The sequence below is a fragment of the Symsagittifera roscoffensis genome, chromosome 10, assembly GCF_963678635.1.
Source record: "Symsagittifera roscoffensis chromosome 10, txSymRosc1.1, whole genome shotgun sequence".
Taxonomy (NCBI): Eukaryota; Metazoa; Xenacoelomorpha; order Acoela; family Convolutidae; genus Symsagittifera; species Symsagittifera roscoffensis.
In genome coordinates, this window is record NC_087071.1 from 24,283,497 (window position 1) to 24,297,247 (window position 13,751).

The 13,751-nt window shown below is 35.7% G+C and overlaps 1 protein-coding gene across 2 annotated transcripts in view; it reads right to left on the reverse strand.

The window, feature by feature from the left end:
- Positions 1-223: 223 nt before the first annotated feature.
- LOC134855176 (V-type proton ATPase subunit B-like) overlaps positions 224-13,751 on the reverse strand; it is a 431,995-nt gene continuing 418,467 nt past the window's right edge. For both annotated transcript variants that reach the window (XM_063871604.1, XM_063871603.1), the window contains 2 exons: positions 5,210-5,354; positions 224-4,106 (listed from right to left, as the gene is read on the reverse strand). In XM_063871604.1, the coding sequence (XP_063727674.1) occupies positions 3,976-4,106; positions 5,210-5,354 (276 nt within the window). In that variant the 3' untranslated portion in view covers positions 224-3,975. The remainder of the gene's footprint in view (positions 4,107-5,209; positions 5,355-13,751) is intronic.

Sequence of the window (13,751 nt, forward strand, 5' to 3'; positions counted from 1 at the left end):
TGCATAAACATGCGTTTCAGGGCCTGAAACGCACGTCACTACGTTCTTGACTCTCAAGAGTAGAAAAAATGAGGTCAATACAAACGAGGATATTTTTGTTTGCTCAATGAGGCTCAACTCGACAGGCAATACTGCCTGTTTGATTGCTCTCAAGTGGCAGAAAAATGCAAAGGTATAGCCAAATGGACGATGGAATTTTGTGCTGTCACTGGAAAAAAATATATTATCATTCTGATTATTACTTTCTGATGTTCTTCTTATCACTTATTTTACAAAAAATACTTGTTAAAATGCATGAAGTCGATAAATATACAAAATGCTGAGTGCAAATCTACAAACATAGGTAGCAAATAGTTTTAGAAACGAGCCCAATAGAGAACTAGATGAATGGGTTATATTTTAATGCGCTGGGAAATCCCCTTTCGAGACTAGAGGTCACTCATGTTTTTTCGCGCCGTTTCCACTTACTTACTTGAAGAGCGTACTTTGCCTTATTTCTGGCAAAAAATTTGAAGTCATTTTGAAGTTTGAAAATCAACTTGGCGTGAAAACAAATTAAAAAAGGGTCATGACTTAAAAGTGTCTCTACTATTCATTGACGCTTAATCAAATGATAGTTTGTTTGAAATAGCTGCTTTGAATACTGCTAGAATTCAAAAGTGATGAATTAGAAGCTCATTGATACGTGATCATCATGCAATTTTAAATTAGCTCAACTCTTTTTCGATAATATAATTTATACATAGAGGCGAATTTGTGCTTCGCAAACACTAGCGAGAACACAAAAATCATCTTTTAGAGTTCTAAAACGTGCAATAGGAAAACGTACAAATAAGCCTAGAATTAGTTAAAACTCGGTGACCTCACCAACTTAACGTACAACCTAGAAATTACGAGTCTCAAGTATTTACCACTCAGCCACGGACGCTTAGTCCTTCACAAACACTAGCCACAAATAAAGCCGAGAACAGATGCTATGAAATTTCTAATTCTATAGATCGTGATTATAGTAAAAGGCCCAAAGTGAACACTTTTAATGAGCACTTTTATTTGCAAGTTTGATTGGAAAAAGAAGGTTCGTACTAAAAGACTAACTTCTCGCTAGCGTAAAAACTGGCTACACATCTGAGCATACACTTTAGTCCGTGATTACCAGGAGATGGTTTGAACGTAAGTAACATAACAGCACCTCAAAACAAAATAAATAGATTGATTCAAACCCATTTGACGTGTTGTGTTGTAAAATTTCAAGCTATAATTTATTGCAATACATTGGCAGTTAGTTTGCTCATCATTACGTTTTAATTTTGGTAGATTAAAATACATACAATGCATGCAACAAATACCAGGCGAGATTCAGAGGAGAGAACTTAAGAAAAATTTGGGTTGTCGGCTATTCCGAATGAAAGATATGCCTACGATGACGCCCACGAATGAGCCGAATAACTCGAAACAACAACGACAGACACACGACCGCGATAGCAACCGCAATAAAATTTAAAATTGCTAACCAACTTTTTGAATTACACTTGAATCTTAGTGAATATCTAAGGAAAAGTTAGAGCACAGGCTTGGCACGTTGTAAAAACTCACAATGAGCCATCTGAACAAGAAATAGTTTTGAACCTAATTTCATTTTGTTTAGTTTAAAATTGATTTCATTCTTCAAACTTTCCCATGACATCTTATACCCATAGTCCTGATTTAATTTATTTCGATCAAACGCACAAAAGTGAAAGAACTAAGCGCATTTTTGGCAACTGTGTTGACTTTAAACAAAATGAATTCAATTTAGTGTGATTTTTATGATAACGATTATAATAATTATTGTTACAAATATTAAGATTAAGCTTAAAACTTAGATTATTATAATAACTTTACAGAGGCGAAGCTGCACTTCGCAAACATGAGCCAGAAAACGACAAACATGAGCAAAATGAGAAAAAGTATAATTAAACCTCCAAGTAGTAAAACATTTCATATCAAAGTTTTACTACATCGAGGTTTATTTCTACCTTTTCTCATTTTGCTCCTGTATTGGACTTGAACCTGTGACCTCGAAATTTGAAGCCTCACGTTCTCGCATCTACGTCACAGTCCATTGAAACTTTCCTTAAGCTAGCAAAAAAATGAAGAATGACAGATGGTAAAAAATTGTCAATGCTTTGCAGCAAATGCCACTTCAACCAGTAGCCTGAGAATGTGACGTCTTTTTCTCTGTGCTACTGCCGAGCAGCAAACACTAGCGACCAATAAAGCAGAGAGAAGTTTAAAATTTCTTATGCAGCAGATCCTGCATTACAGCAGTGTTCCATTATCATTACTTGCCAGTTGGATTGGTAAAAAGTTGAAAAAATAGAGTCATACTATTCGCAAACGCTTGCTAGTTGGCTTATGTAATCATGATTAGTAGTATGATCATTATTATCTGTATTATTAACAGTGATACAATTTTATCGAGGACGGTTCGTAGATTTCTTAATTTACCGACTGCGTTTCCGTCCTCTGCGTACCATTTCTGGGTTACATCGTCTACTGATAAGAGTTTTATGAGGGGTATTATGGCTAGACCGTACATGGCCATAGCTAGTGGATCCCCCTGGGTTGTCCCTTCTTGAGAGTAGATTGTTTTTTTTGTTAACGAATAGTTTAGATGGATTGGAGTAGGAGTTCTTAATCGCTGTTAAAAGGGAAGGGCAGGTGTTCTCGATGATTTTTAATGCCAGCTTTCGGTTCAGCGAGTTGAAAGCGTTTTCGGCATCTATCAGTAAAATAGCATCGGCGGAATTTTTGCTGTATTGATCTCTTAGCGTGTGGATCGCATATTCAATGCCACATTTTCGTCCTAGGCAGAGTTGGTAGTTTGAACCGAGCGACATGAGTTCGTTTTTCAGGCATTTAGTTATTGTTCGCCCTATTATCCTACGCATAACTTCTCCTATGCCTATGGGTCTTACCCCTGGATTCTTATCTAAGGGTATTAATCTGCATGCTTTATATGGTTCCATTAGTTCTGGATTTAGCTCTTCTGTGGCCAATTTTTTGGCAATTTTAGCAATTGTTTTTGAAATTTCAACTGATTGTTGCCCGAAGTATGTTAGAATACGCATTACAGCAGTGTTCCATTAGCATTACTTGCCAGTTAGATTGGTAAAAAGTAGAAAAAATATAGTCATACTATTCGCAAACGCTTGCTAGCTGGCTTATGTAATCATGATTAGTAGTATGATCATTATTATCTGTATTATTAACAATCATATTATGAGTATTATTGTGAATTAGGGTCCGAAGTTTCCATATTGTGAAACTTCCATATTAATTCTGGTACGCATCAATTATTGTTTTAAGTTTTCAACTTTGTTCGTTTGATCTGGATAATTTGAATCAGCTATCTCATTCGATGGTGTGTCACGGGGCCGGGTTGGGTTGGGGCTGATCACCATTTACAAGGCCGGCAAAGTTCCTTCCCAGCATTTCTGTTTCTAATTCGTTACATCCTTTATTATTTAATGCAATCACTCTTTCTGGTTCATTGAAAGACTTTTGCTGAAAGTATTTCGGATATTGTTAGCTTACTGCTTCAAAAAAAATAACAAGTTTTAACCTCCCAAACGACATGGGTTTCATTCATTTTGACGAATTTGTCTATTTAATGCCTTAACAGATCTAATTAGTTTGAGATTCAGAGAATGCGGCTGCGTGGGTACAAACTATCTGATTTTCATCAATCATGGGTATTAATTTAGTTGGGGCTACGAGGTGGTTTATGGATGGCGTATGAGAAGTTAAGCTGAGGAGCAGAGAGAAATAACTCAAAACAAGTTGATCAAGTTCTTTTTCTTTTTAATCTCCTCCTTTCGGCAGTTGGGTGTTCTGTTCAGGTCTGCAACCTTTGCTTCTTTCTTCTTTGACGACGTTGATCTTTCATTTCATCCTGTCCATGTGTTGTTGTTCCTTTTTGAATCTCTCTTCTCTTCACTTGCTCCGCTGGTAGTACTGGTCCAGGATCTTCTGACTGATTCGCTTGAGCAGATGAGGTCCAAATGTCCTTAACAGCGACCACGCTATCTCCAGACTCTCCTGGATCGTCCTGTTCTCATACGCTCCTACAACACAGCAAATCACACAGTCAAACACCAATTAAAACAGGTGCAAAACAAAATCAACAAAACTAACAAGTCCGCCTGTCGGTCATCGCAATGTTAATATTACAATTACTCAACACTTTTCCATATACCTCCAATCACGGCATATCGCATTTCCAAACGCATTTCATATCGCAAGCGTCCAAAAAGTATCAGCGTGTTAATAAAATTATAGCCAACAAACAGTTGGAAAAGAGCCTACGAACGCAAAAAAAAAACACTGAATAGTGAATTAAAACTCAGCTTCCGAATCTCAAAGAAAAAAAATTTCCTTTAAGCCCTTTGAATTTCAAGAAAAAATTAGGATTGACACTTTTTTGCTAAAATTAACTGAACTTGAAAAAACTGGATAGTTATTTCGCTGGTTAATCTGAAAATTAAATATTAAATTCCACTTTTGAAACTAGAATTCGATCACATTTTTGTGACCTTTGCATTTTCGCTGTTCGATAGTGCAGTTTGCCTTACTTTCAACAAAAGGCAATGAGCTAACCAAAAAATCATATGTGAAACGGCGAAAAATTAAATTCGAGCCTGATTAATTTTTATGATTTCTACTGAAAAACGATCAGGACCTATATGAGAGTGTGAACTATGTTGATGGACTAGATAAAAGGCAGCCAGATTGACGAAGACCATTCGCACTCCCACTCCCAAGTGCTGCTCCACTGAGATATAAAAGATGCGGAGCTGATGAGAGTCAAATAGAACATGAACGCATTTATGTGGTCGGTTGTGTTGGCGTCGGTTTATCCCAAGATGTAGATTTGGCCCAAAGCTTACTACTCATATCTTGCAAAAGCAATAACTCCTCATCCCCTCCGTGCGCGGACAGGCAATTGAAATGATTTAAACAATACTGGGCAGCAAAGTACCTGTTCAGCCGTGAGTTGATAATTGTTATCTCGCCAACCAAACAACGCGCGTGAACATGATTGAGGAGGGAAGAGAAAGGAGCTCAAACCACCCGCAGACTCAGAGGCGACCCTCAAAATGGCCGCAGCTCCGGCACTGTAACCTTAAGACAAGGATACATATTTTTAGTGGGTGTGGTATGATATTACCTTGAGAGATAAATTTGGCCTCGAACTTGTCAAGGAACTCGAGGTAGAGTTTGTCGTCTGAGGAGAGTGCTTCCTCCCCAACCACCGCCTTCATCGCCTGCACGTCCTTCCCAATCGCGTAGTTCGCATACAGCTGGTTCGACACCTAACACATTCATCAACATACATCACATCAATCTCACTACATGTTTATTTTCGAGCGCAAAAAGGTGGGAAACCTCAACAGTATAACGAAAAGACTACTTTTTAAATTAGTTTAATAATTCTTTGAGATTCGAGACAAGTTTGTAATCTGTTAAATAAAGTAACAGGAAAACACAAAAAACCAAACAAAAAAGTGCTCTTAAAATTGATGGAGAAACTATTTCAGAATATGAGCAGCTTGTACTTTTGCAACAATAGGATCAAAGCTTGTACGAAGTATCGAGAAAGCAGTATCGAGAGTGTTGGTCAATCAAAGTACTCGTTCAGCTGCTCCTTTCGTGAAATCTTAGAACCAATCAAAAGTTTTTGCTGAAATAATGGGCAATTATTTCTAAAGCCTCAATTCGCCTAAAAGCCCTACTGATATATGCGGTGACATGAACGTCAACATTTTGTGCGGAAAACATTCTCTAAATGGTTCTGAAATCAGCGGTACGGACCCAACTAGAATAACGGATCGTTCAAAAACTTGCTTAGATCATTTTGATGCCCGAACCATTCCTCATTACAGGTACTTGAGCATTAGAATTTCAATGGAAATATAATATAAAATTTACAAAAAAGCAGAGATTTAGAGATGTCGCATTTCTTGATCATGTAGCAAAAGTTAAGCTGTACGAAGACACTCTACGAGAAAAGCGAACTGAAGTGCAGATGACTCATTGCACATGTTCATGTTTTTTGAAAGTCACGGAAAGCTTCTTTCCTATAAAATATTACACAATAGCGTATGCAGTGAAAAACTAAAATGTTTAACAACAAATATACAAATAAGAATTCATTGCGAAACAATTCATTGCACATCAAAAATCGGTTGAAACAAAATGTATTAAAAACTTGCAACGTTCAGAAAAAAAAGTGCAAAAGATAAAATTGTCGAAGAAACATTACTACAACTCCTAGTTCCTTTGTTGTTTTGGGGACTCTGTCAAAAACCTTAAAAACTATTAGTTGAAATGAGTGGAAAAGGTAATAATAATAATTATCTAGAGCACAAATCAAGTGTGCATTCCAGTCCTAATTCTTCATCTAGCGATACTGCTAAAAATGGTTTAGAAGATCAAAACACGGTGGAATTCCGCCCACCAGTTATTCTGAATCATACAAATTGTTCTATTTTTGGCCAAAAGCAATCAATGATAGAAGTAGATGGTGTTTTTTTTTCGAGTTAAGCAATTAACTTATCATCGGTAGCGGTGAAACACAGAACAATCCTTTTCAAAACATAAAACAGTTCATCTTTAAACTATTCATATCAAGCAATCAATGAAACCAAGTTCTCCGGAGATGTCACGAGGGAAAACCGAGTTTTTCCACGAGTTCTCTCAAAATCTAAAGTAACGCCACTTCGTAAAGAAGGCTCGAAAGTCGAAGCGGATAATTACAAAACAATTTCTCTTCTAATTGTATGGGATAAAATATACGAAAGAGTTTTTTATCGGGTGAAAATTCGTTTTTGCAAGAAACATCACACACTATACGCAATGGCTGAGCTAAATGAAGAAGTCAGATCTAGTAGCAAATATGAACTAATAAATTTATTCCTTGATTTAGCCAAACACTTGACCACGAGGTGCATTTGAAGCTGCATTAGCAATACTTTAAAATATACTTGATTGCTTTAGATGCTACCTGTCGAACCAATTGATTAGTGTCGAACTAGCTGATGCTACAAGGCTTAACATTGAGTGTGGTGTACCGCAGGGATCTATCAGATGACCTTCTTTTGTTTTTAATCTACACAAAAAATCTGCCTCGGAGCTGTCAGAGTACATAAATTTATCTGTTTTCTGATGACACAAACGTAACTGGAATTGGTTGATCGTCTAATAAAATACGGTAAGAATTAAATCGAAATTGTTCTTGGTTGAACGTCAACAAGCTTAAGCTTAAATTAAAAACCTGTAAGATATCCTCTAAGATCTATGGCGTTGATCGCAATGCTAAACTGTCTGTTTGTTTTGTTTAAAAAATTTGTGAGTACGGAGATTGATCTTAGCAAAAAAATTGATTAAGATTTATCTTTGAAACGTCATGTTGGCGATGTAGTACAGAGACTCGGAAAACAATGTGAAATTATAAGTAAACTAAGACATTTAGATCCAAGATTGCAGTTTTTTTGAATATAATAGCAAGTAAAAATCTATCACTCAGTATGGGGTGCTCATTCACGGATGCTGTTATTTCTCTACTAAGAAGTCATTTTTTGCTGCAAGAAATATTTTTAGAAGCCGGAATAATACATTTGAAGACATTTTCAGTCGAAATGATTTATGAATTACATTTTATGTACAGGAGCTATTGAAATGTGTTGCTCTCAATCAATCGGCCTCATTCAACGCTGCCATTGGAGAAAAAAATTCTGTGGACCACTGAGCGTTCTTCAAACAAAATGTTGAAAGTCTTTTTTGTTAAGCACAAAAATGAAAAACACAGACTTAGAGATGCTCACCTTTCTAAACTCCTCAGCAAATGACTACAAACAATTGCAAGATTTAGCTATCGTAATTATCATCAAAGAATGCGTCATTCAGTGATCGGTGATTTCCTTTTCTCGTAATAATTAGAAGCCAAAATAATCAAAAACCCCAACAGAAACTTCAGTTTTTTGCAAATCAAGCGTCGAACTTCTGAAATTAATCAAGCAAGCATTTTGCCAAACATGTAATTTTCGATGAAGTTAATTATACAATGAGACCAAAAGTTTATTTTCACCGCCTGAATTATTTGGTCATTTCGAGCAAGCTGCTTATACAAAGAAGCATCAAACTATCGCAGAAGCAAACCACTAATAAGAAGCAAGCAACGCATAAGAAGCAAACCACTCATAAGAAGCAAGTCAATCCTAAGAAGCAAGCCACTCATAAGATGCAAGCAACTCAAAAGAAGCAGATCGCTTGTGACATGTGATATAATTTGAACTCAATACACTCAAGGAACTTTCGACAAACATTTGATATTTATATGTTTGTCTAAAATAAAAACAATTTATTACTGATAAAAACTTAAATCTTCAAAACTACGAACTGAAAAATGTAATTATAGACGCTGATAAACAGGCATCTTGAAAGGGCGCATCACAATTCTAATGTAAGTATACTAAAATTCGGCGGTCTTTCGTTGGAAAATTAGACCAAACTCAAATCAATAATGCGTTCCTCCTTATTTGGCAAATACAGAGGTGAGCCCGCACTGTTCGATTCGCAACTTCCAAACGTCGACCACACAATCAAGGAGGTGACTCCAGACGCTCTCAATGTTCAGTGGACATTCGGAGGAAATGCACCTCCACCAGTTGCAAAAGCATGTTCATGTTTTTTGAAAGTCACGGAAAGCTTCTATCCTATAAAAATTACGCAATAGCGTATGCAGTGAAAAATTAAAATGTTTAACAACAAAAAATACAAATAAGAATTCATTGCGAAACAATTCATTGCACATCAAAAATCGGTTGAAACAAAATGTATTAAGAAACTTGCAACGTTCAGAAAAAAAAATGGGCAAAAGATAAAATTGTCGAAGAAACACTACTACAACTCCTAGTCCCTTTGTTGTTTTGGGGACGCTGTCAAAAACCTTCAAAACTATTAGTTGAAATGAGTGGAAAAGGTAATAATAATAATTATCTAGAGCACAATTCAAGTGTGCATTCCAGTCCTAATTCTTCATCTAGCGATACTGCTAAAAATGGTTTAGAAGATCAAAAAACGGTGGAATTCCGCACACCAGTTATTCTGAATCATACAAATTGTTCTATTTTTGGCCAAAAGCAATCAATGATAGAAGTAGATGGTGTTTTTTGTTTCGAGTTAAGCAATTAACTTATCATCGGTAGCGGTGAAACACAGAACAATCCTTTTCAAAACATAAAACAGTTCCTCTTTAATTTATTCATATCAAGCAATCAATGAAACCAAGTTCTCTGGAGATGTCACGAGGGAAAACCGAGTTTTTCCACGAGTTCTCTCAAAATCTAAAGTAACGCCACTTCGTAATGAAGGCTCGAAAGTCGAAGCGGATAATTACAAAACAATTTCTCTTTTAATTGTATGGGATAAAACATACGAAAGAGTTTTTTTATCGGGTGAAAATTCGTTTTTGCAAGAAACATCACACACTATACGCAATGGCTGAGCTAAATGAAGAAGTCAGATCTAGTAGCAAATATGAACTAATAAATTTATTCCTTGATTTAGCCAAACACTTGACCACGAGGTGCATTTGAAGCTGCATTAGCAATACTTTAAAATATACTTGATTGCTTTAGATGCTACCTGTCGAACCAATTGATTAGTGTCGAACTAGCTGATGCTACAAGGCTTAACATTGAGTGTGGTGTACCGCAGGGATCTATCAGATGACCTTTTTTGTTTTTAATCTACACAAAAAATCTGCCTCGGAGCTGTCAGAATACAAAAATTTATCTGTTTTCTGATGACACAAACGTAACTGGAATTGGTTGATCGTCTAATAAATTATGGTAAGAATTAAATCGAAATTGTTCTTGGTTGAACGTCAACAAGCTTAAGCTTAAATTAAAAACCTGTAAGATATCCTCTAAGATCTATGGCGTTGATCGCAATGCTAAACTGTCTGTTTGTTTTGTTTAAAAAATTTGTGAGTACGGAGATTGATCTTAGCAAAAAAAATGATCAAGATGAAACGTCATGTTGGCGATGTAGTACAGAGACTCGGAAAACAATGTGAAATTATAAGTAAACTAAGACATTTAGATCCAAGATTGCAGTTTTTTTGAATATGATAGCAAGTAAAAATCTATCATTCAGTATGGGGTGCTCATTCACGGATGCTGTTATTTCTCTACTAAGAAGTCATTTTTTGCTGCAAGAAATATTTTAAGAAGGCGGAATAATACATTTGAAGACATTTTCAGTCGAAATGATTTATGAATTACATTTTATGTACACGAGCTATTTAAATGTGTTGCTCTCAATCAATCGGCCTCATTCAACGTTGCCATTGGAGAAAAAAATTCTGTGGACCACTGAGCGTTCTTCAAACAAAATGTCGAAAGTCTTTTTTGTTAAGCACAAAAATGAAAAACACAGACTTAGAGATGCTCACCTTTCTAAACTCCTCAGCAAATGACCACAAACAATTGCAAGATTTAGCTATCGTAATTATCATCAAAGAATGCGTCATTCAATGATCGGTGATTTCCTTTTCTCGCAATAATTAGAAGCCAAAATAATCAAAAACCCCAACAGAAACTTCAGCTTTTTGCAAATCAAGCGTCCAACTTCTGAAATTAATCAAGCAAGCATTTTGCCAAACATGTAATTTTCGATGAAGTTAATTATACAATGAGACCAAAAGTTTATTTTCACCGCCTGAATTATTTGGTCAATTCGAGCAAGCTGCTCATACAAAGAAGCATCAAACTATCGCAGAAGCAAACCACTAATAAGAAGCAAGCAACGCATAAGAAGCAAACCACTCATAAGAAGCAAGTCAATCCTAAGAAGCAAGCCACTCATAAGATGCAAGCAACTCAAAAGAAGCAGATCGCTTGTGACATTTGATATAATTTGAACTCAATACACTCAAGGAACTTTCGACAAACATTTGATATTTATATGTTTGTCTAAAATAAAAACAATTTATTACTGATAAAAACTTAAATCTTCAAAACTACGAACTGAAAAATGTAATTATAGACGCTGATAAACAGGCATCTTGAAAGGGCGCATCACAATTCTAATGTAAGTATACTAAAATTCGGCGGTCTTTCGTTGGAAAATTAGACCAAACTCAAATCAATAATGCGTAGAGTTGTTGTTGTTGCGAATATTATTAACATTCCTCCTTATTTGGCAAATACAGAGGTGAGCCCGCACTGTTCGATTCGCAACTTCCAAACGTCGACCACACAATCAAGGAGGTGACTCCAGACGCTCTCAATGCTCAGTGGACATTCGGAGGAAATGCACCTCCACCAGTTGCAAAAGCATGTTCATGTTTTTTGAAAGTCACGGAAAGCTTCTATCCTATAAAAATTACGCAATAGCGTATGCAGTGAAAAATTAAAATGTTCAACAACAAAAAATACAAATAAGAATTCATTGCGAAACAATTCATTGCACATCAAAAATCGGTTGAAACAAAATGTATTAAGAAACTTGCAACGTTCAGAAAAAAAATGGGCAAAAGATAAAATTGTCGAAGAAACACTACTACAACTCCTAGTCCCTTTGTTGTTTTGGGGACGCTGTCAAAAACCTTCAAAACTATTAGTTGAAATGAGTGGAAAAGGTAATAATAATAATTATCTAGAGCACAATTCAAGTGTGCATTCCAGTCCTAATTCTTCATCTAGCGATACTGCTAAAAATGGTTTAGAAGATCAAAAAACGGTGGAATTCCGCACACCAGTTATTCTGAATCATACAAATTGTTCTATTTTTGGCCAAAAGCAATCAATGATAGAAGTAGATGGTGTTTTTTGTTTCGAGTTAAGCAATTAACTTATCATCGGTAGCGGTGAAACACAGAACAATCCTTTTCAAAACATAAAACAGTTCCTCTTTAATTTATTCATATCAAGCAATCAATGAAACCAAGTTCTCTGGAGATGTCACGAGGGAAAACCGAGTTTTTCCACGAGTTCTCTCAAAATCTAAAGTAACGCCACTTCGTAATGAAGGCTCGAAAGTCGAAGCGGATAATTACAAAACAATTTCTCTTTTAATTGTATGGGATAAAATATACGAAAGAGTTTTTTTATCGGGTGAAAATTCGTTTTTGCAAGAAACATCACACACTATACGCAATGGCTGAGCTAAATGAAGAAGTCAGATCTAGTAGCAAATATGAACTAATAAATTTATTCCTTGATTTAGCCAAACACTTGACCACGAGGTGCATTTGAAGCTGCATTAGCAATACTTTAAAATATACTTGATTGCTTTAGATGCTACCTGTCGAACCAATTGATTAGTGTCGAACTAGCTGATGCTACAAGGCTTAACATTGAGTGTGGTGTACCGCAGGGATCTATCAGATGACCTTTTTTGTTTTTAATCTACACAAAAAATCTGCCTCGGAGCTGTCAGAATACAAAAATTTATCTGTTTTCTGATGACACAAACGTAACTGGAATTGGTTGATCGTCTAATAAATTATGGTAAGAATTAAATCGAAATTGTTCTTGGTTGAACGTCAACAAGCTTAAGCTTAAATTAAAAACCTGTAAGATATCCTCTAAGATCTATGGCGTTGATCGCAATGCTAAACTGTCTGTTTGTTTTGTTGAAAAAATTTGTGAGTACGGAGATTGATCTTAGCAAAAAAAATGATTAAGATGAAACGTCATGTTGGCGATGTAGTACAGAGACTCGGAAAACAATGTGAAATTATAAGTAAACTAAGACATTTAGATCCAAGATTGCAGTTTTTTTGAATATGATAGCAAGTAAAAATCAATCATTCAGTATGGGGTGCTCATTCACGGATGCTGTTATTTCTTTACTAAGAAGTCATTTTTTGCTGCAAGAAATATTTTTAGAAGGCGGAATAATACATTTGAAGACATTTTCAGTCGAAATGATTTATGAATTACATTTTATGTACACGAGCTATTTAAATGTGTTGCTCTCAATCAATCGGCCTCATTCAACGTTGCCATTGGAGAAAAAAATTCTGTGGACCACTGAGCGTTCTTCAAACAAAATGTTGAAAGTCTTTTTTGTTAAGCACAAAAATGAAAAACACAGACTTAGAGATGCTCACCTTTCTAAACTCCTCAGCAAATGACTACAAACAATTGCAAGATTTAGCTATCGTAATTATCATCAAAGAATGCGTCATTCAGTGATCGGTGATTTCCTTTTCTCGCAATAATTAGAAGCCAAAATAATCAAAAACCCCAACAGAAACTTCAGCTTTTTGCAAATCAAGCGTCCAACTTCTGAAATTAATCAAGCAAGCATTTTGCCAAACATGTAATTTTCGATGAAGTTAATTATACAATGAGACCAAAAGTTTATTTTCACCGCCTGAATTATTTGGTCAATTCGAGCAAGCTGCTCATACAAAGAAGCATCAAACTATCGCAGAAGCAAACCACTAATAAGAAGCAAGCAACGCATAAGAAGCAAACCACTCATAAGAAGCAAGTCAATCCTAAGAAGCAAGCCACTCATAAGATGCAAGCAACTCAAAAGAAGCAGATCGCTTGTGACATTTGATATAATTTGAACTCAATACACTCAAGGAACTTTCGACAAACATTTGATATTTATATGTTTGTCTAAAATAAAAACAATTTATTACTGATAAAAACTTAAATCTTCAAAACTACGAACTGAAAATTGTAATT